We start from the raw sequence: 20883 nt of genomic DNA, 5'->3' as shown, positions 1-20883 counted from the left end.
AAAAAACAATAGTGTTGATACAGTACATATAGTACAGTAATACAGTATTGTACATAATCATAATCATACTGTAATTACCTTGTGTTTGCATCAGTGGAGGGTAGATATGCACAGATATATCCTCACTACACAGTAGTCAGAACACTAGGGCACAGAGCACTGAGGAGCCACAAGGTTAGTCACAGCACTACAACAAGTGAGGTCACAGACTATGCCACAGCACTAGGGGTTAGCCACTGCGTGAGTCACAAATGCAGAGTGCACAGATACATCCTCACTGTGCAGCACCCATGGGAGACATTTGGAGAGGGCTTGGTGCGTTGGGTGGACTGCTTCCGCAACACATTGTGATTGGCTGGTGTTTTGAGGGATCTCACACTCACCAATTGGGTCCTGAGTGTGAGCTGAATGATACACCTCACCGCCAGAAAGTGCATAGTACTGCCGATTGTTTCCTGTTTCTGAGTCGGATATTGCCTAATTTTGCCAGATATTGTTTTAATAGAGCTGAGCAAAATGCACCGGATACTGCGTTGGGCCGGATCTTGCGACATTGGATAATCGAGAGATTACTAGCGTACTCATACATGTATTGGACTGCAATGTCCCAACCATGGGTCCATATACCATGATGGGGATAATAGAGTATTGGCCATTACTGTTGCTGAGTTACATACTGGATAAAGATAATATTTAGAGGGTGTTACAGTTGGTTTTAATTGCTCACATAATGCCACTCAGGGATGTGTGAGGCTGATCACACTCATCTTAAAATGTTAGGACCAACTTGTCTAGCCCCGGGCTCCTGTGCTTCTCATGGGGCAACACAGGATTAGATGATGATGATGATGATGGTATAGTTGGGGATAAAAGTTTGCAATTTTATATGTTGCAACTTTCCTCTGCTGCTCAATATTCAATAGCTGAGAGAAGTTTGGTATATTTCTCTGCCAGTAGATAAATTCTCCTTTATATATTAGGGAGACATGTGACAGACATGGTTTTAAAGTGTGCGTTAGACACACTGGAATAGTAGGTAAAGTTTTTCCTCGGACAACACAGTAATGACTGCATGCAGCATGTTCACATCAGACTTTGTATCCATATGTTAACACACTTCTCGCTGTTGTGATTCTTCATACTTACCTGAACATTCACTGTCTTCTGGTATATTAACTTCATGAACCCACTGAGTCCCGGGATGCCTTTTATTTTATTCTTACAGTCTGTACAACTGAGGATAGACTTCACAAACTGGAGGGGTTACATATGGCCTTGATAGAACCCCTTTAGTACGTGAGGTCTGTCTTAATTTTAATAAAATATGTTAGCAAGTGTAAAGTAAAAGGACATCTCCAAGAATGAAGGGATTAATCATGCCCTAGCACAGCATTATGTAGTAGTTATTCTGTACGGTATGTCATTTATGAAAAAACACTTGCCTTGTCACAGAATGGCCATGTGGTAGAGTAGTGGGGTAAGGTATTTCAACTGAATATTACCCATAGGCGTTTAAGCATGAGGGATGATCGAGGGTTAACTGACCAAATAATGAACTTGGGGCAAGTTTTGCCTTAATTGTTCGTACACAAACCGTAACCTATCCCTTGATTCCTGTGCTCCTGTTGGGTCAGTAGTGTAACCACTGATGCCTGAGCTTCTGTTGGATCAATAAACTGGCCCCTGACCCCTGACCCCTATGCTTCTGTTGGGTCAGTAGCCCAGCCCTTAACCTCTGTGCTTCTGTTGGGTCAGTAGCCCAGCCCCTGACTCCTATGCTCATGTTGGGTCAGTAACCTAGCCTCTGACCCTAGCTGTGCTCCTGTTGGGTCAATATAGGACCAGATGATGGGTGAATAGGTGCCAGTGTAAAGAAACATCATCACAAATGGGAGGAAAAGGATTTTTTTTTCTATATGGAGAAACGAATTCCTCGAGTTAGGCCTTGATAGATCATATAGCCCCACTAGGTGATGGGAGAACGCTACCCCTCCCGGCAGGGCAGTTACCCGGGTCCGGGGCAAACTCTTGACCCTTTGGTTTCAAGTCAGGTGCTCCACCACTGAGCCACCTTACCCCCGAGGGAGGGAAGGAAGGTAATATTGGATAGACTATTTTGCAAGGCTGGTGGATGGGAATAACAAGAAATAAAGAGGATACATTAAATAACTACACTTTTTTGATAATGTACAGTACAGTAAAAGCATCAGTAAGTCTGTAAATGATAAGGTAATGTTTATAACCTATATTACAGTCGATACATTATAATGCTAAATGACCACTTTGAAAACAAAGTCGTTTCAGCATTTATATACCATCATGGGCGCCTATTAACCTTCTCAAGATCAGGACAACTCGGCATTTTATTGCAGCGTTTTTTTTTTTTTTTTTTCTTTTTTTTTTTTTTTTTTAAGCTGAGAGTGAGTCGTAGGATCCTGAGAATGTTAGTACTGTCACCATAGTCATGACAACACACTATTTTGTTCCAGTTGATGTCAAATTATTATTTTTTTTCTAGCTGAGAGTAATTCGTAGGCTCCTGAGAATTAGTGCTGTCACCATAGTCATGACAACTCATTATTTTGTTCGTTGATGTCAAATTATCATTATTTTTTTTCTAGTTGAGAGTGAATCATAGGATCCTGAGTTGTACTGTCACCATAGTCATGACAGCTCAGTATTTTGTTCGAGTTGATGCCAAATTTAGTATAGCTGAGTGAAAATACTGTCACAATGAAGCCTTTCATGGTTAGGACAAGTTTAGTCGTGTGCTGTACAGTTCAGTTCAGCTGAGACTGAGTCATAGGATTTTGAGTGTTAAGTTTATGATCACAAGATTTATGGTACTGGGTGGTAAGGTTTACATGTCTTGGCTTATCCACCTGTACAGGAAAAGTGTGTTAAGGTACTTACACATATACTTAGCACATTTTGTTGGCTAGTGGCGATAGCCTTGTATTTGTAACTTTGCTAATGTCTGTTATTCTTACTACATGGTTGGGTCGATATTTTGCAAATGGTTTTGTTATCTTGATCATTCCATACGTTGCTGGTAGCAGACAAGGTATGAAACCCACAGCACTAGAAAGATTAAGTCATTTCAGTTTAGATATAATTGACATGATATATTACACTTTTCAATGACTGGCAGTGAAGTTCAGTTGAGTCTTTGAGACTACATTGACTCCATTGGTCAGACAGCCACTGCCAGATGATATTGTTCAGCATGTGAGGCCATTCTGATCAAAATGGTTAGAAACAAGTCTTCATTGAAATACTTTCTCACTTGCTACTGCTGTAATTGATATAAAAAATGATATGGAGCCTACTATGGTTGTGAGGTCAAAACGAACAAGTAAAAATACCTGTAAAACTGCACCGTGACTGGTTTACCTGCAGTTTTGTAATAGAAAGCTTACATTATAATACTGTATAACTTATTCTGACGAGCAGTGCTGTGTAAAAATTGTGTTGCACTGTACCTTAAATTTAATGCAGCCTTGCAGAAAATGATCTGAATTTTAACCTGATAAAGTTTTCATACTCCATCCAAGAGAAATTTTGAAGACCATTTTTTATATGATCAACAGGTCATATAGTATGTACAAGAGCATGTACAACAGTACACAGAATAATATATGAATATCTGTAGATTCATTGCGGAATCTACCTTACATAACCTATAAGAAAAACTTTCAGTTGCATGATATGTGGCATGCAAATGAGTAGCTGATGTGGAGAGTATGTATATTGTTACAGGGTGATGAAGAACAACTAGGAAGGGAAGTTACTGACGAAGTGTGAGTGGCATGCGAGAATAGGGTACTGGAGGTGATCCTGATGCTCCTGGATCATATGGATGGAAACTCAGTAGGTTACAAACATCTGGCCACTTCAGCCGGACACACCCAGAAATATTTTGACAAGGTGTTGCTGAGTTCTGCAGAGTTGTGAACGTGTGAATGTACCATGGTATGAGGGTGGCATTACAGTGTGGGTAACAAGGAATTATTGGGTTGTTCCGAGGGTTGTCAGTACAGTAATTGTAAATGATGATACAGGTAGTTCACGTTATAATTTAGAGATGTGTTCCAAAATACCAACTATTTTCTTTACAGTTGTTACTGTAAATAGTGAAAGTAGCAGATCATCTTTGTTGTTAGCTCTGGAATTTTAACAGGTAATTTTTCTGTAGTTAATGTGGACTTATTGGGAAATGTGCATAACAAAATATTGCTTGTAACGAGGACTGCTTGTATCAAATAAGGGATCAGTGATAGTCTGACCACTCAATATCCTCTGATCGGAATGTGTCCCGTCCACTGAGTTCCTGGTCCATAGCATCCCGACGCTTGGTCATGGCAGTCTTGAGGATGAGGGAGATGTCGTTGAGGGAATTTTCAGGGATGTGTGTCAGGTCGGACAGTGCTGCTGGGCGCACGGGCCTCAGCCGCTGCTTCTGGCTCATCAGCTGCTCAGAGGTCACCAGGGGTCCCAGACGGGAGCCTGATTCACCTCTTCGAGATTCAGAGGTGCGTCTTTGCGGGCTGCGCGTTCTGCGTTGTCTGTTTGGACTCCGAGGGATGTGGCGTCGCTCTGGGCTGCGTTGATGGTAGTGTTCCGATACCTTGTTTGGAGGGGAGTGTCGCCTCTCTGGTGAACGCCGTCTTGGGCTGGATGAAATTCTCCTGGCATCTTTTACCATGAGACTGTCTGTGGGGTCATCTGGAATATTGTTAGAACTTGTGGCACTTCCCTCCAGACTGGTCCAGGACTCGTCGTGACTTTCTCCGAGACTGTCTCTGCTGTCTGCATAGTGTTCACGAGTATAAGGTTGTCTTCCTCCCTGTCCCCATCTCTCCCTGGACGACTTATCCTTATGAAAGTTCCCACGGCGTATCTCTCTCCTCAGTTCAGAATGCCGATCACTGCTGCTAAATCTGCGCTCATTACTGCTAGACTGATGGTATCTCCCACTCAGTGGTCGACTTTCCCTCACTCTGCGTCCCTCTAAACTTATTGATCGCTTCCCCTGATGAGTTTGGTAGTCCTCGTAGCCATCTCGGTTGTCTGAGAGCTCTTTATGTGGACGTCTTGCTTTGTTGTATCTCTGATCATCTCTGTCTCTCTTGTTTGGACTGTGTGATGCCAAGCTAGCTCTGCGTCCTTCTCTCTTACGTTCATCTTTACCCCTTCCTTCCTTCTTCCTGCTTTCCCTATTTTCACGAGAGCTTCGTCTGTTGTGGCGTTCTCGAATATCCTCGGAGTCATTTCTCCGTTCCATCATCAGTTCCTCCATTTCTCTCCCATCCCGGCCCAACCTTCCCTGCCTCTCCCTCCCTGAATTACTATAATGGGATGCCCTCTTGTCTTGTAAGCGCTGTCTGTTGTCCTCTCGGGCTTCCGTCTTTCTCTGCCCGCCTTTCACTGGACTGCCACCAGCCACAGACACCGATTCCCGTGCCTGTGACTGCTTGCTGGGGGAGGGACGGCGGGAGGGGGAGCTGCGTTGTGACGGACCCACTTTAGAGTCACGCTGTGGCCTTCCTGTAAAGTATGGAGGGTACTAGAACTTTGGCAGAGCATAAGAGAGTAATACACACGACAGGACAGCTTTGGTCACAGTATCTTTCACAACACAACAGTTAATACAGTTAATGTTTTTAACCACAGTAAAATGCAAAAGCACTGGTAATCGCAAGTGATAAATTCATCAATACAAGTGAGAGGACAACTGAATTATTAACTGCGGCTACAGATGACTTCCCTGGCTAAGTATGTTTCTCTCACTAAGGTGCAGTCTGTTCTAATAAGGATCCCCAACCCTTTTCAGGTCAGCTGATGGCCATATGTAGCCAGACAGGTGGGCTAATTTTACTTTAAGCAGGAAGTGTCTCATAACTGAGGTTCATCGATGTTCACGTAGCCAGTTTTTTTAAGTTGTGGGAGCGGCCCACATGTCAAGTGAACACAAACCGAATATAAAATACCTAAGTGAGTCCACAGCAAATTTTCTTCAGTTAAGGAGAGCATAATGAACAAAATATTAATAACCCACCTTTATTTTCCCTGCTGCACCGTCTTGCTGGACTTTCGGCGATAAGTTGGACCGTATCATCGCTTTCGGCGAGGTTGGCATGCTGTTTGGTGCGCTTCTTCACGTCATTACTCGAGTTTTTGGAGGCTCGCTGAAGCTGTAGTGAGCGACGAACTAACTCCACACTCTGCTCCACCACGTCTATGATCGTCCTGCGGTATATCATCATCATCATCCAGATTTCCTTTAGGGTGTGGTGGGGTCCAAAGACCCAGAAAAAAAAAATGATAGCCAAAATATGCCCAACTGGATGAACCACACTCGTTCACTCACCATTCAAGCTCCAGGAATCCAAGCTCCTGCAGTAAGATTACGAAAATATGTACAGTCACTTGTACAGTCAAAGATAAAAGTGGGCTTATTTGTCCGAGCGAGAGCGAGGACGACTTACTTTAGCCGCAGTTCACCTTAAGAAATGTTCAGCTTGGGCTGCAAAAAGGTATCCCTCGCCAACTGGGGAGATCTCTAGGGGGTACTACTATATCGCCATTTGGGGGTATCTCTGAGGGCTACTATCGCCATTTGGGGGGATCTCTGAGGGCTACTATCGCCATTTGGGGGGATCTCTGAAGGTTACTATCGCCATTTGGGGGTATCTCTGAGGGTTACTATCGCCATTTGGGGGTATCTCTGAGGGTTACTATCACCATCTGGGGGGATCTCTGAGGGTTACTATCGCCATCTGGGGGGATCTCTGAGGGTTACTATCGCCATTTGGGGGGATCTCTGAGGGTTACTATCGCCATTTGGGGGGATCTCTGAGGGCTACTATCACCATGTGGGGGGAGCTCTAATAGCATTAAGGTGTGAAATGTTACTAGTAGCTATGTGTCAAAAATCGCACCGGGCGAGCTCGGACGCGTTCCACAAGTTCAGTGTGGAAAATTATTTCCTAGTACTCCACTACGTCTACTTCACACTTAGGGCATGTCCTCACTTTCCTCCATGATGTATTATATTGAAGAACATCATCTAAGGGCAGAGAAACATACTAAGCCTCTCTCTGTTATGAAATATTAGCCTGCAAAGGAAAGGAAGAAGTCGATTAGGTTATAATATTGGTCGAACACATTAATCAATCCCATCAGTGCCTAGTTTCTCTCCCTTTGCGGCAAAATTGTAAGACTTACGTGCAGCTTGTAAGACCTAACACCGCAAACAGTAACCTACAAATAGTTCTTCCATCGTACAGCTGAAGTGAACTACCTATCAACTCGACACACTGCTCCACCATGATCATCTTGCCGACCAATCATCATCATAATCATCATTTTATGTTGAATAAAAAGTTCGGAGGTAGTATGCAGTAATCCCTCCACCCCCAAAAAAAGATGGGATTAAGGCGTTTGACTAAAGATAGATAGATAGGTAGGTGCAAAAAAAAAAAAAAAATGAAACCAATATCCCACTACAGCAATGGGGGTAGGATTCAGAAAATGGGATAATCAGAGGTAATGTGAAGCTACACATCAGATGCAAAATTATGCATGTCGATGTATGGACGTAAATATGAGTTCTATCGTATGGATGATGGAAGAATCCAACCGAGCTACATGAAATGATAGATTTAGATAGGCTACATGGAAACAAGGTCTAGTGAAATACTAGACCTTGCATGGAGACATCAAAATACACCTAATTTCAGGACCGTGCGTCTAAATGAAACTTAAAAAAAAAAAAATCGAAAGCAAGAAAGGGCCCGGATAAATCTAACAAATGAAAAAGCATGCAGATTATATATAAGAAGAGGTCAGATATATATATATATATATATATAAACTACTGTGAATACCGAAATCAGAACGATGACCACGTAGTAGATGTGTAACATGTGATTCAAAGTGTTAACTAATCATAGCTCGGACGTCGGATGAACCGAAGTCTCTCAGGTGTACTGTGACCAGACTAACACATTTGGAAACTTAATTAAGGAAGGAAAGACCTAAATGTATCAAATGGATGGAGGAAAAAGTATAAATATCAAGGTAGGCGTTAAATAGACCAGATTCAGACAAAAAACATCTCCATATGCCGGAACCGAAACAGATGTCTCTCACCTGGCTGCCATAACATCTGAGAGCAACGCCTTCGGTATATTGGCTTTCTGTAGGACTCCCCGCCAGGATACAGGAACGGCCGCCGTATCCAGGGCCCCCAGGATCTCCTCAAAACTCGGCCGCAGTGAAGGATTTTGGGCCCAGCAGGATGTGATGAGTTCCTTGAGCTCCGGAGAAACGCCACCTGAAGGCAATGGTGGACGCCCGCCCGCTTCGATCGTCTCCATGATCTGAAATAGGTGAGATTTTTTTTCTTTTTTTTATGGTTTTCATTACTTTAGATTATTTATTTGGGTTAAAAAACCATCACTGTCGTCATCATGGAGGTCATCACTGTCACTGATATAATATTTCCCTGGTGTGCGTGGGTTTGTATTTATCAAGGTATTTCTATAAGCCGCCAGGGTAAACAGGACTCAATGCTCTTGTGTACCATACCAGGGAATTATAGTCAGTTCGTTTTCTCCTGATGGAAATTAAATACAGAGTCGTGGTTGCATGAACTTCGATGAACCTTAGTTATGAGGTTACTAATTAAATAAACCCACCAATCTAATTAAATTTGCTGAAAGGAGTTAAGGATCATTATCAGGTTGGAACAGATGCACCATAGGTTAATCTTGAATGTTTACACTTCATTATTAATATGTATTAGATGTCTCATCACAATCACCTTCATTGCCGAGTTAGATTGTCCACTTATTTATTCAAGATCCTAACCAGTATGTAAGGTAAACGAAAATCATGCAGTGTAATCAGAAATCGAATTGTTTTTTCATGTGTGTGTGTGTGTGTGTGTGTGTGTGTGTGTGTGTGTGTGTGTGTGTGTGTGTGTGTGTGTGTGTTCACCATGATAATCACTTTAGTTTGGCTGTGAAGTGTATTTTAATCTTACACACAACTATAATCTGCTCGCTTATCAAGGAGTAAAATTGCCGTTTCCACTTTGAATACCGAGTTGTAACAATAGATTAACGGTTGAATATATTGGCACTCACGAAGTGATACGGAAAGGGTATAGAACTGCAGCATTGTCTTTTTCTGCCACTGAACTACGTGAAATAACCTACAACGGGACGAATATTTGGGCCAGGTTAAGGTGAAAGAATTATAACACGTCTCGTGGCCATTTATTAAAGTCTTCTATATTAAAATGGTTTAGTTTCACCGGTCTGGCGTTCTGTAGTCGGTCAGGGTTTATTTTCACCTAGTGGAACTGGGCCACTCAAGACTTGAATACATATCGTAGTTGCGTGAAATTCGATGGGCCTTAGGTAGAAATGAGTCTCCTTGGTTACTAGTCAAATCAACCACAGTCTGATTAACACCTGGCCATCGCCTAAGCTGTAAGGGGTTAGGGATCATGGGCAGCATAGAGTAAATGAGTTACAGTCAAATCGACTCTCGAATCTATACCTAACATTTGACCATCAACGGTGCTGTAAGGGGTTAGGGATCTATGTCAGGTTAGAGTAAACAGATAGAAGACCAATAAGTACCTGAAAAATGTCAAGTCCTTTGAATGGGTGGCTGGCAGTGAGCATCTCCCACAGTATGATGGCGTAGCTGTACACGTCACACTTACTCGAGACCTCACCCTTCGTCAGTAGCTCCGGGGCCATCCATGCAGGCGTACCTCTGCAACGGAAATCTCTCTCTCTCTCTTTCTCTCTCTCTCTCTCTCTCTCTCTCTCTCTCTCTCTCTCCATTTGTGTCTCTAAATATCTAGCTGGATATCTTTTTTTACGTGTCTGACTCAGGGGATAGGTTTAAGAGTCCGTTCCCTGACGCCTGGCATTACCACTACCCGTCACACTCCACGTCACCACTCTCTCTCTCTCTCTCTCTCTCTCTCTCTCTCTCTCTCTCTCTCTCTCTCTCTCTCACCTAATAGACCCTCGTTGCGCTGGTGACCCTGCTCTAGATCGCCTTAGGATAGAGAACCCGAAGTCAGCAATTTTGGCGCGAAAATATGAATCCAGTAACACGTTCATGGATTTTAGGTCCAGATGAAGCACCTGGGGAAGAAAGAAGGATTAAATTAGGATTACTTCTGGCGGAAATAAGTTCATAGTTATCGTTATCGACTTTATTATTATATGTATTTATTTATTATTATTATTATTATTATTATTATTATTACTACTACTACTACTACTACTACTACTGTTATTATTATTGTTGCTGATGATGTTTGACAGAGAGAGAGAGAGAGAGAGAGAGAGAGTTACCTGTGGCTGGTGACGGTGGAGGTAGTTCATGCCTTGTGCTATGTCCTTTGCCACCACGAAGTACGCGGCGTGGTCCAGCCCCTCACGTCTGGGGGTTACGGCAGGTTGAGTTAGGTTTGGGTCGGCTGGGTTGGATTATACTGAGGTTACGTTGGGTTGGGTTAGAGAGGGTAAACTTGGGTAGGTTAGGTTGCTCAAGTTGGATTAGGTTAGATTAAATGAGTTGAAGTGTTAAAAATTCAAAATCAGAGTGTATGTAAGACGTTTCCTTGGAGTTTTGTTTGAAACTGGCTGTACGGTAGATATTTCAAGACTGGTTACATGATCGTGAGACAGCTGCACAGTATTACATTCTTACGTCGGGTCATGGATAAGGCTGTAGAGTGTTCCGCCAGACAGGTACTCCAGCAGCATGAATGGTCTGGCAGCGGTAGTACACACGCCCATCAGCAGCACGATGCGGGGGTGGTGGAGCTGTTGTAGCAGGGCGGCCTCGGAGCGGAAGTAGTTTTTGTCGTCCTGTTGGTGGGGGGGGGGGCAGGGAAGGGTAGGGAAGGGAGAGGAGGAGGGGTAGTAGGGAGAGGCAGGGTATATAGGGGTGGAGCAGAGCAGATCAGAGCAGGGCAGGGCAGGGCAGGGCAGGGCAGGAGGTAAGAGAGAGGAAGAGGAGAGACAGTAGGAATGGTACAGTAGGGTAAGGTAGAGAAAGGCAGGAAGGACAGGGGCAGGACGAGGCAGGGAATGACAGGGGAAGGAGAAAGCAGGAAGGGACATGATATAGCACAGGGAAGGACGAAGCAGGGCAGGGTGGGAGAAGGGGTGGGGAGAGGGGATGGAGGTCGAAGCCAGTAGGGAGGATAGAAGAAAAGTCAGGGTAAAATAGGTGATGGACAAAATAGGTGGAAAATAGGATGGGGTGGAGAAGGGAATTAATATACGTGGGCGGGATCCAGGGAAAAGGAACATAAATGAGTGGAGAAGTAAGTGGTGAGGGAGAGAAGATGGAGTAGGTGGGAGGAGTTGGCGGTACGAGATGGGGTCGAGATGTGGGATGGAGGTACAGGATGGGGTCGAGGCGTGGGATGGAGGTACAGGATAGGGTCGAGGCGGAGTGGAGGTACAGGATGGGGTCGAGGCGTGGCGTGGAGGTACAGGATGGAGTAGAGGCGCGGGGTGGAGGTACAGTTTGGAGGGGAAGGGAAGGGGTTTGGAGAGTCAGTGTCAGTGTCACAGTCCGTCAAAATGTCAGTAATAATGACAGCGTGGTAGTTAGGTCATAATGTCTCCTACAATAAAAAAAAAAAAAAAAATCAAAGGGCAGAAGAATGTCACATGAAGAGGCAAACGTCACTGTCAGCCATAGCATTGGAAGCAACTTTGTGACACTGTTATTCTGTTTGTACGGGGTTTCCCGGAAAACCTGTGAGAAACTTCAAGATAATATTTTTGGGCTATTCTTGAGTGATAAAGGCGGTTTCAACATGGATAAGGTTCTCAGCCACTATGAAGCAAGAGTTAGTAGTGATATTATCGATGAGTTATGAGGAGGATTATTTATGCTTATAGAGTCGTCATTAACTGTACCCCTGTAGCGGTTGAGGATCAGATCCATTTTGATGCAGCATTTATCACTCAAAATATGCTTGAGAATAACCTGAAGTTTCTCACGCGATTCATGGAACACCCTGTATTTTTGCTACCTTGGGCATGAGATAGCTAGGTGTGAGGTTATAGGACAAAATATCAGTCGTGTCGAGAGGTTAGTCATATCCTGTGGGGGTTTATAAATGAAGTAATTCTGGTCCTGTAAGAAAAGAGACATTAACCATCATATTGTGGACAGGATAGGTTGTTTGCCATCCCGTGTGAATTGGAGGGATACTGTTCTGTAAATCTGTTAGTGCAGAGAAGAAAGAGAACGTGTTAAAATTAGAGCCATGACAACGGAAATTCAGTTTGTTCAACCAGATCAGCTAACAATGAGCAGTCTAAATGAAACCATTAAATCCCAATGTTTCTTTGTGATGAAGCGTATGCCATTAAGATATTGAATATTCGCTACAAAACTGAAAGCTAGTAGTTTGAGGGTTCTCATGAATCGTCTAATATTTTGTTGATACACCATTAGTAAAGGACTAACTCCGATCATGAGACTAACTTAGAGCTTTAAGACAGGGGAAGAGCGCTTATGTTTGAGAGGAAAAAGCTTGGAACCGAGGGAGAGTTTAAGAATTTAAGCCTGTGAAGAAGAGTTTATAAACATGTGACCTTTGAATTGAAAGAAAGAATTCAAGCTCTTAAGCTTGAGAAAAAGAATTCGTTAACACGTGAGAGCACCTGAGAGAGCTTAAATTTGAGTTCCTTGACTGCGACGTCGGTGCCACAAAAGAATCCTCTGTACACTGTTGAGAAAGACCCCTCGCCCACCACGTCACCCGGCCTCCACTCAACCTCGCTCGGCCCCACCTCACACCTACTTAGCGCGTCTCCTGCACGTAACCTCTCAACCTCGCTTTCCAGACACCTGTGGGATAATACCAGGGTCATGCTAGTTTTATATCAGCGCAGTTACACCAGCGTCACACCAGCACAGTCGTCACAGTGTCACTACAGTACCATCACATCACCGCCACACTTCATCTCACACACTCAGCATCACACCCAGCCCAACTCTCCAAGATCCTATTACATTATACTAGCGTCATACTAGATGTATACCCCTTCTCTCTCTGGCAATATTTACCTATCTGTTTATCTCTTTATCTGTCAGAATCTGTCAGTCTAATCCGGATATGTAATATCTCGGCCTATCTGTCAGTCAGTCTCTCCATCTATCAGTCTATCTGTATACATGTTTGAGTGTGAGTTTATGTACCTGCCTGTCTATGTGTATTTATCTATCTGCTCTCTCTCTCTCTCTCTCTCACCTGATCTGCTGCCGGTGTTGTTTGGTCTGCGTCACCATCTGATTTAGTAAGTCCCTCTTGCTTACTGTGAGAGAAGTGGGGAGCTTGGATGGAGATGGGGGGTCTCTCCTACTGCCCCCGTCTTGCCCTGCATCCCCCCCACCTCCATACCCCACCGCCCGCTGTTCTGGGGATCTAATCTGTGGGGGGGGGGAGATATAAAAGAAATGAGAGTGTCTTAATTTGTAAGGAAAAGTGACAACAACGGTCCGTCAGGATGGAAAAGAGATAGCGAAACTTGGTGGGGTGATGAGTACTGTGCTTGAGTGTATGGGAAAAAGTGACGGAAATGGTATGTCAGGTTGAAACACAAGAATATACCAGTTTTATGTTATATAGAGGGAGAAACGAATGCAATAGAGCTGTCATTTGGAAAGCCCTACTAACCTACTGAATTTGCCGTTATTCTAATCTTTTAAGAGTCGTAGTTAAAAGTTGTCATTTGTACATTCTTTTTCGCCATTAAATCTTCAGTAAGTTATAGAAAACATACCCATTCATCTTTTACTGTGAATCTATTCACCATCACTTGTATGAAATTACTGTGAAGATTTGAATGTCGTCCCAGATTTATTAAGAAGAACAGCTTGTATAAGGATAAGCAGCAACAACAAAATCGTCTTAAAGAAAATAAAAAGTACTTATGATGGTGAATTAGAAGAGTGAAGGGCTGGTACAGAATTGATAAGAACAACCTAAACATATTGTATTTTGAAATATATGAAGGGAAAAGCAACAGTAACAGAGCCCTCATAATAGGAAAGAATTACATACCGTGGTGGACTGGCGAGAGTGGTCCTGGTGCAGGGTCTGTGTTGGGTCAGGGGATGTGGGTGGCTGCTGGGGGACCTGCCTTGCCTCCAGCTCCACCTCACCTGTAATTAGGAACGGATTAGTGGAGGGTAAGGTAGGATTAGTGCAGGGTTGGGTAAGCATTGATGGACAGGTAGAGAGCAGGGCAGGATTAATGTAGGATAGGGTAGGATAACTTGTAACGTGCCCAGTTTTTAGTTCGGTGTCTCGGGTCTTCTCTTGTCTCTTCTCATCTGTTCTCTTGGTGGAGATGCAGGGTAAGGTAGCTTGACATGTACCCGATTACTGTATTTTTTTTTTTTTTTTCATTCTCTCTCTCTCTCTCTCTCATACACACACACACACACACACACACACACACACACACACACACACACACACACACCTTCTCTGAACTGAACCATATGATAGACAAATTTATGCAAACCACGTGTTATATCAGGAGTACAACCAGAGTATCATATCATCTACTGAACTTCCCTCCCTCTTTTGCAGACTTTCCTCAACCATATGGTTGCTGTGTCTTATTATTCTCTTTTTACTCTAACTTGGCCTATAATTGCCATCTTTCCAATAGGCTAACACTAGACCACGATGGTAGCCACAAAGAAGTGTTATGGAGAGCCGTAGTATCATTACAAGTGAGTGAGCGATGTTTACTCTCAGTTAAGTTTGGAAATGAGAGGCCTGGCCCGGCCCGGCCCGTCCCTACCCGATCCGACCGTCACGCTAAGCAGAAGCTAATAACTTTACTCCTATGTGGAATAGAGCTGAAATTCTTTCTGCATACATTCATTCACTAAATTTTGTTATCAACTGAAAACTCATCCATAAAGGCGTAGGAGTCCCTTGGAATCTCGAGGTTTCCAAGGGAGTGTTCGGCTCTAACCGGTGAACACCTCAGTTACGAAATCATATTAAAAAATATTTTCTGTCGTAGCACTCTGTTTTTTTGGCATCAACTCTAGCAGTTAAATGTCAGAGATTCCGCCTATAATTTCCTACCAGAGGGAAATCGTGGTAACATGGAGCTCGCTGTCTCGACACGAGCTCCCAAAGCGCATTTCACTGGTCCTATTCTTCCAGTGAGCGACATGAAATAAGCTGCAACAGGACGAAAATCTGTGCCAAGCTGCGATGAAGGAACTTTAGGAGGTGAGCTCTTATCATATCAACTGTGTAATCACCCCTTTCGTAATTTAGGCAACGTTTTTGTCATATTAAGAGAAAATACTTTATCATGCCATCTAAGCAACCCCTCGCCTCTTTTACAAGCTCCTCCTGAAAAGTATGAATAACAGTTTCAGCCCTTTCCCCAGTTTCCCCATTCCTACTTCGCCAGCATGGGGGAGGGTTTATTCTGACTTAATACTGGCTCTCTCTCTCTCCTTCTGACGAGAATTTGCGGCCCTGCAGTACACCTAATGTGGACCGTTACAGATACAGATAACATTTCAACCCTTTGGTCACATCAGAAGGAAAAACGTTATCGTGTCTTATATGCAACTCCCCCCCCCCCCCACGTACCTCACGCTCCGTCCTGTGTGATTTGGAAGACTGCAGCCTTTGTTTGTTATCAGTAGGGGAAAAAATGTAACACCTTTCCCTCCAGAGATATATTTTCACTTTTTTGCGACATCTAGACGATTGTACTGGAATAGGAGGAGACTTGAAACTGGAGGGCTTAAATACAGCCTCCGTTAACTCCACGAAAAGAGATTTCACTGACGCCACATCAGATTGTGTACAGAAAGGCAGAATCGGGTAAGAAATATGTTATCGGGTTAAAAGTGCTGGAAGAACTAATTAACATGTCTTCTGGGTAAGTATGTTCCCCCCCAGCACGCACCTCCCTCCCTCTAAGCCCCTCCGTGTACCATATGGGTGAGTATGGGTGAAGTGACCGCGCCCCCGTTAGTTACTGTGGTCGTGTCATCCATGTCTTACCACACCACTAATACTACCGCCACTACCCCACTCCCCCACTACCTTACCACCATCACTACCCTCACTGTTACTTGCACCTTAGCGGGACCTGGGCCGCCTCTCGCATATGGTGCTACGCGATACTCTGTCAAGGGAAGCGTGTGACGTGGAGTGGTGTGGATGAGTGGAGGGTGGAGTGGTGTGATGTGGGGCGATGTGGAGGAGTATGGTGTGGTGTGTGGCTTGGAGTAGTGTGATGCTGGGTGGTGTGGTGTGGAGTATGGTGTGTAGTGTGACATTTATTGATGTTGCATGAAACGCCTTTTGACACGTTCCAGCGCCGTCTCTTTAGCCATCATGACCTTTTTCTCCTAATTTACTCATACCGTTCGACAGGAGCTGCCAAGTAAGATGCAGCTGGCCTATTTTTTCCCCCTGTCCTCTTCTTGTCATATTTTCCCATTCTCATACATCCTGTCTTAATATCAGGCATTCTGTGTCTCCATATCGTCCTCGTCTACATATCCTTCTCCCAACCACTGCAAATTTTTTTTAACAACTTTGCTCTTGTTACGGTCACGTGGTTTTATTTGTCTATGAGTGGTCTTTCGGTGTGTAAGGTTGTGTTGGCAGATACAGTATACTACAGGTGAGATAGGCATATAGATAGAGAGAGAGAGAGAGAGGGGGGGGGGGAGTGTACTAGGGAACTGTGCTGAACCGGTACCAATAATTACCAGGTGAGGTGAACGGAAGCGTTGAGTATTTAAGAGCAGATTAATTACATGGAAGACCACGTAATTAGGGTGTTACCTGCTGACTGACAGAGAGGGCCACACACACACACACACACACACACACACACACACACACACACACACACACACACACACACACACACACACACACACACACACACACACACACACACACACACACACACACACACACACACACACACACACACACACACACACACACACACACACACACACACACACACACACACTCTCTCTCTCTCTCTCTCCACTCCTATTGAACATTTGTCTTGATGTAAATACTTCCCGTAAATGCGTTTGTGAGATGCATAATGACTGAAGCTGCACAAGATAATGATGATGATGATGATTGATGTTGGTGATGATGATGATGTGATGATGATAATGATGATGATGATGTGATGATGATGATGATGATTGATGGTGGTGGTGGTTGGTGGTGGTGGTGGTGGTGGTGGTGATGATGATGATTGGTGGTGGTGGTGATGATGATGGTGATGATGAGAGGCCAGCATCAGTGTGTTAAGCCACTCCTCAGCACTAACAGCCTCACACTGCCTTAACCACACACAGCTGCGGGCTTTCATGGCGAGAATTAGCATATGGTAGTGCTAATCTCATCATTAAGCTAAAATTCGGTCTTATTCCTTTTCTTTGTATAAGCTTTTTCACTACGATTATGTATTATTGTAAGAGAGAGAGAGAGAGAGAGAGAGAGAGAGAGAGAGAATGAATGATCACAATAGGATGGAAGATCAAAACGGTAATAAGAAAAAAACACGATGCTGTCATTCCCTTTATATTCATTACCTGTGAATTACTTACGCTAAATATATCATCTTTGCGGTTAGCCACAGTGTAGTCCTGTAAATGTGGAAGGCCAAGAAGCTGGATGTAAGACATTTAGTGTTAATGTGAATGTAAACAAGCGAGGTATGGAGTCTAAACATGCAACAAATTCGATGAAGGACGCTGATGAATGGATGAAGAATGTTTTGGAGATGTACAGCTGGTGATAAGAACTGGCCTACTATTTAACTGGCTCTACTTGTTCGTCACTTTCCTGGATTATTGTATCAAGGAGCTTTACCTGTGGGGAGAGAAGCAGCTCAAGCCTTTCCTGGTTTAGGAGTATTACAGAAGAGTACAAAGGAAAGCAAATAGTATAAGATGGAATGGTCCTTTTGAGGCTGGCTGTTACAGAGAGGACTATGGCTGCGATATCTGGTTCCCATAGCAAAGCAAGAAGGCTCACACACACACACACACACACACACACACACACACACACACACACACACACACACACACACACACACACACACACACACACACACACACACACACACACACACACACACATGACGAGCGTTGCACCTCTACGTTATCTTGGCAGTGGACGGAATTTTTTTTATATTATCGTGCAGGCATTACGGAGCACATTTTTGAGCTTAGCGTTTGTTGTGAGGTGGAGTGGGAGAGGGAGACCGAGAATAAGGTGGAGGAAAGGGAAGAAGTATATGAAAGAGGGTGATGTGAGCTGGAGAAAAGGCAGCCTGATGGTTGAAGACAGTGACGTGGTGATTTGTTTGTGGCCACCCCCTGTGGCTTAAGGAGTCTAGCGATAAATAGAGAGAGAGAGAGAGAGAGAGAGGTGGGTAGACAGACAGACAGACAGACATAAATAGACAGATAGATAGATAGAGATAAATAGACGGATATAGACAGATAGATAGATTGATAGAAAAACACATAGACAGACAGATAGATAGATAAATAGATAGCTATATACAGACAGACAGACAGACAGTTTGATTGATAGGTATATACAGTAAATAAGTAGAGAGGTAATCAGTTTGTAATGTGAAGTTAAATCAATAGCTTCAAAGGCTTCATTGATGGTTAATTAGGTCTAATAGTTCTTCATCTTTTTTACTTTCCTCTTCCTCTTTCTTCCACCCTTCTACTTTCCTCTTCCTCTTTCTTCCACCCTTCTACTTTCCCCTTACTCTTTTTTCCACCCTTCCTACTTTTCTCTTCCTCCTTCTTCCACCCCTCCACTCCATGTAATACAGTTTGTTTACCTTTATTTGCCGGAGATTCTTTTCCTTTTGCAGTTCATTTCCCGGAACTCATTGGCAGGAAGAAGCAATACTACGGCTTTACATCCTTTTCATAGCACTTCTTCGTGACAGGCATCATATTCTACTGTTAATTCCCTGCAACTCAGTGACAGGAAGAGATAGTACTCTGGCTCTGCACCCCTTTTCATATCACTTCTTCGTGACTAATATCATATTCTAGTATAGATTTATTTGTTACAACTCAGCGTTCAAACAGAGAGGTAGCAGTTTTAGGCCAATTAAAAGTGAGAGGAGTCTAGTGGAGTGGAGGGTTGGGATGATGGATGGGTGTTTGCTGTCTGGGTGAATGCTTATTGGTGAATTGCAGAAGCAGTTACCATGAACAGCTTGGAAGTGTTGGTGTTGCTGATATTAATGTGTGTGTGTGTGTGTGTGTGTGTGTGTGTGTGTGTGTGTGAGAGAGAGAGAGAGAGAGAGAGAGAGAGAGAGAGAGAGAGAGAGAGAAATATGGGACAGCAGCAGAGAGGTGTCATGCAGAGTTGACTATGGTGGGGTGGGGGGGAGGGAAGAGGGATGTGGCTGTGGGGAGGAAAGGTAAGGAGGCGAGGAGAGGAGAGGAGCTGTTGAGAGTAGAAGGAATGGGGGGTGTAGGTGTGGGGAGGAAAGGTAGAGGGGAGGGGAGAGGAACTGTGGAGGGTAGGGGGAATGAGAGAGGAGGGGGGGGAATGGAGGGCGGGTGGGGTGTGGGGTGTGGGCAGGTAATTTGTCAGAGTCCTTTAATTAGCCAGCATGTGCAGGTAGGAGTCAGCTGGCCCTGCTGGGTGGCGGTCTCTTTAGGCGGGAATTAGAAGAGCGCTGACTGATTATAATGTGATAATAATAAAAGTAATAATAATAATAATAATAATAATAATAAAAATAATAGTAATAACAACAGCAACAACAACAACAATAAAAACGGCATTTTTACTCTCTGGCAGAATTTATTCGTTAGTCGTACACAAATCCATGTGGTGGGCAGTGCCGTACTGAGGGGGGCGCGGGGTGGGGAGGGCGGTCCGCTGCGGCGACGGCCGTAAGGGGGTGCCATTTAGTAGAATGGTAACTTTTTCATTTCAATGTTTCAAGGTTTTTAGTATTTCTGTCAGAAACTAGACCAAAAGTAAAAGGTTCTGTGGTGCTTCATTTTCATGAAACCTGATTTCTGAAAGTACCGTACACACATAAAAAGCTTGTATGACAGTGCCTTTCAGAGGGACGACTCACTAACTTACTCGAGCCAAAAGTTTTGGCCTACTTATTTATTTGTAGATCTACAGATCAGTATATGAACAAAATGTACAAACTTATTTGATATGCTTAATTTCTGTCATACGGCAATAAATTGTATTCAATTTTCATTAGTATATTATTCATCTGTGGGAGGTAGGGGGTGCCAGTGGATAGGCCCGCCCCGGGTGCCAAATACTCTAGGAACCCCCCTAGTAGTGGGATAGGGTAGTGAGTTGTGTGTGTGTGTGTGTGTGTGTGTGTGTGTGTGTGTGTGTGTGTGTGTGTGTGTGTGTGTAGAGGGCGTGGCAGTGGTGTAAACAACAGGATGAATTGCTCGTACTTTCTACATCAAATACGCAGAAAATAGAAAGTCCACGAAGGTACAAACAAGACCAAGAGGTGTGTGAGTAACCCAAGGCCAGTTGGTGTTGGAGTAGAGGTTTCCTGGGGTTTGGACTTAGTCATAATTTAAGGCTATAAGTCAGTGTGCTTTGGTAGCACCCCCCTTGACCTCCAAGCTCCTGTTTGCGCATGCGCACTAGCCTTGACAACAGGCAGCGTCCTTAGTAACCAACCCAACAGCAACCCTAACGGCCTGATACACAACCTACCACTTGCCTTTACGCCTAGAAATAAGATAGTAGCAAAATGGCTGATA

General features: G+C 43.9%; 1 protein-coding gene across 1 annotated transcript in view; it reads right to left on the bottom strand.

Moving 5' to 3' along the window:
- Nucleotides 1-4270: 4270 nt before the first annotated feature.
- The window catches only part of LOC145410629 (uncharacterized), a 47314-nt gene continuing 30701 nt past the window's right edge, over nucleotides 4271-20883 (bottom strand). Inside the window, exons 2-11 of the mRNA XM_080280742.1 lie at nucleotides 14126-14226; nucleotides 13313-13491; nucleotides 12723-12909; nucleotides 10744-10904; nucleotides 10386-10473; nucleotides 10042-10172; nucleotides 9654-9792; nucleotides 8155-8384; nucleotides 6059-6249; nucleotides 4271-5547 (exon numbers count right to left, since the gene is read on the bottom strand). Coding sequence (XP_080136868.1) covers nucleotides 4271-5547; nucleotides 6059-6249; nucleotides 8155-8384; nucleotides 9654-9792; nucleotides 10042-10172; nucleotides 10386-10473; nucleotides 10744-10904; nucleotides 12723-12909; nucleotides 13313-13491; nucleotides 14126-14226 — 2684 coding nt within the window. The remainder of the gene's footprint in view (nucleotides 5548-6058; nucleotides 6250-8154; nucleotides 8385-9653; nucleotides 9793-10041; nucleotides 10173-10385; nucleotides 10474-10743; nucleotides 10905-12722; nucleotides 12910-13312; nucleotides 13492-14125; nucleotides 14227-20883) is intronic.

Source organism: Coenobita brevimanus, chromosome 86 (assembly GCF_032717465.1).
Source record: "Coenobita brevimanus isolate Jiangsu-jjx chromosome 86, ASM3271746v2, whole genome shotgun sequence".
Taxonomy (NCBI): domain Eukaryota; kingdom Metazoa; phylum Arthropoda; class Malacostraca; order Decapoda; family Coenobitidae; genus Coenobita; species Coenobita brevimanus.
This window is presented reverse-complemented; position numbering and strand designations above follow the sequence as displayed.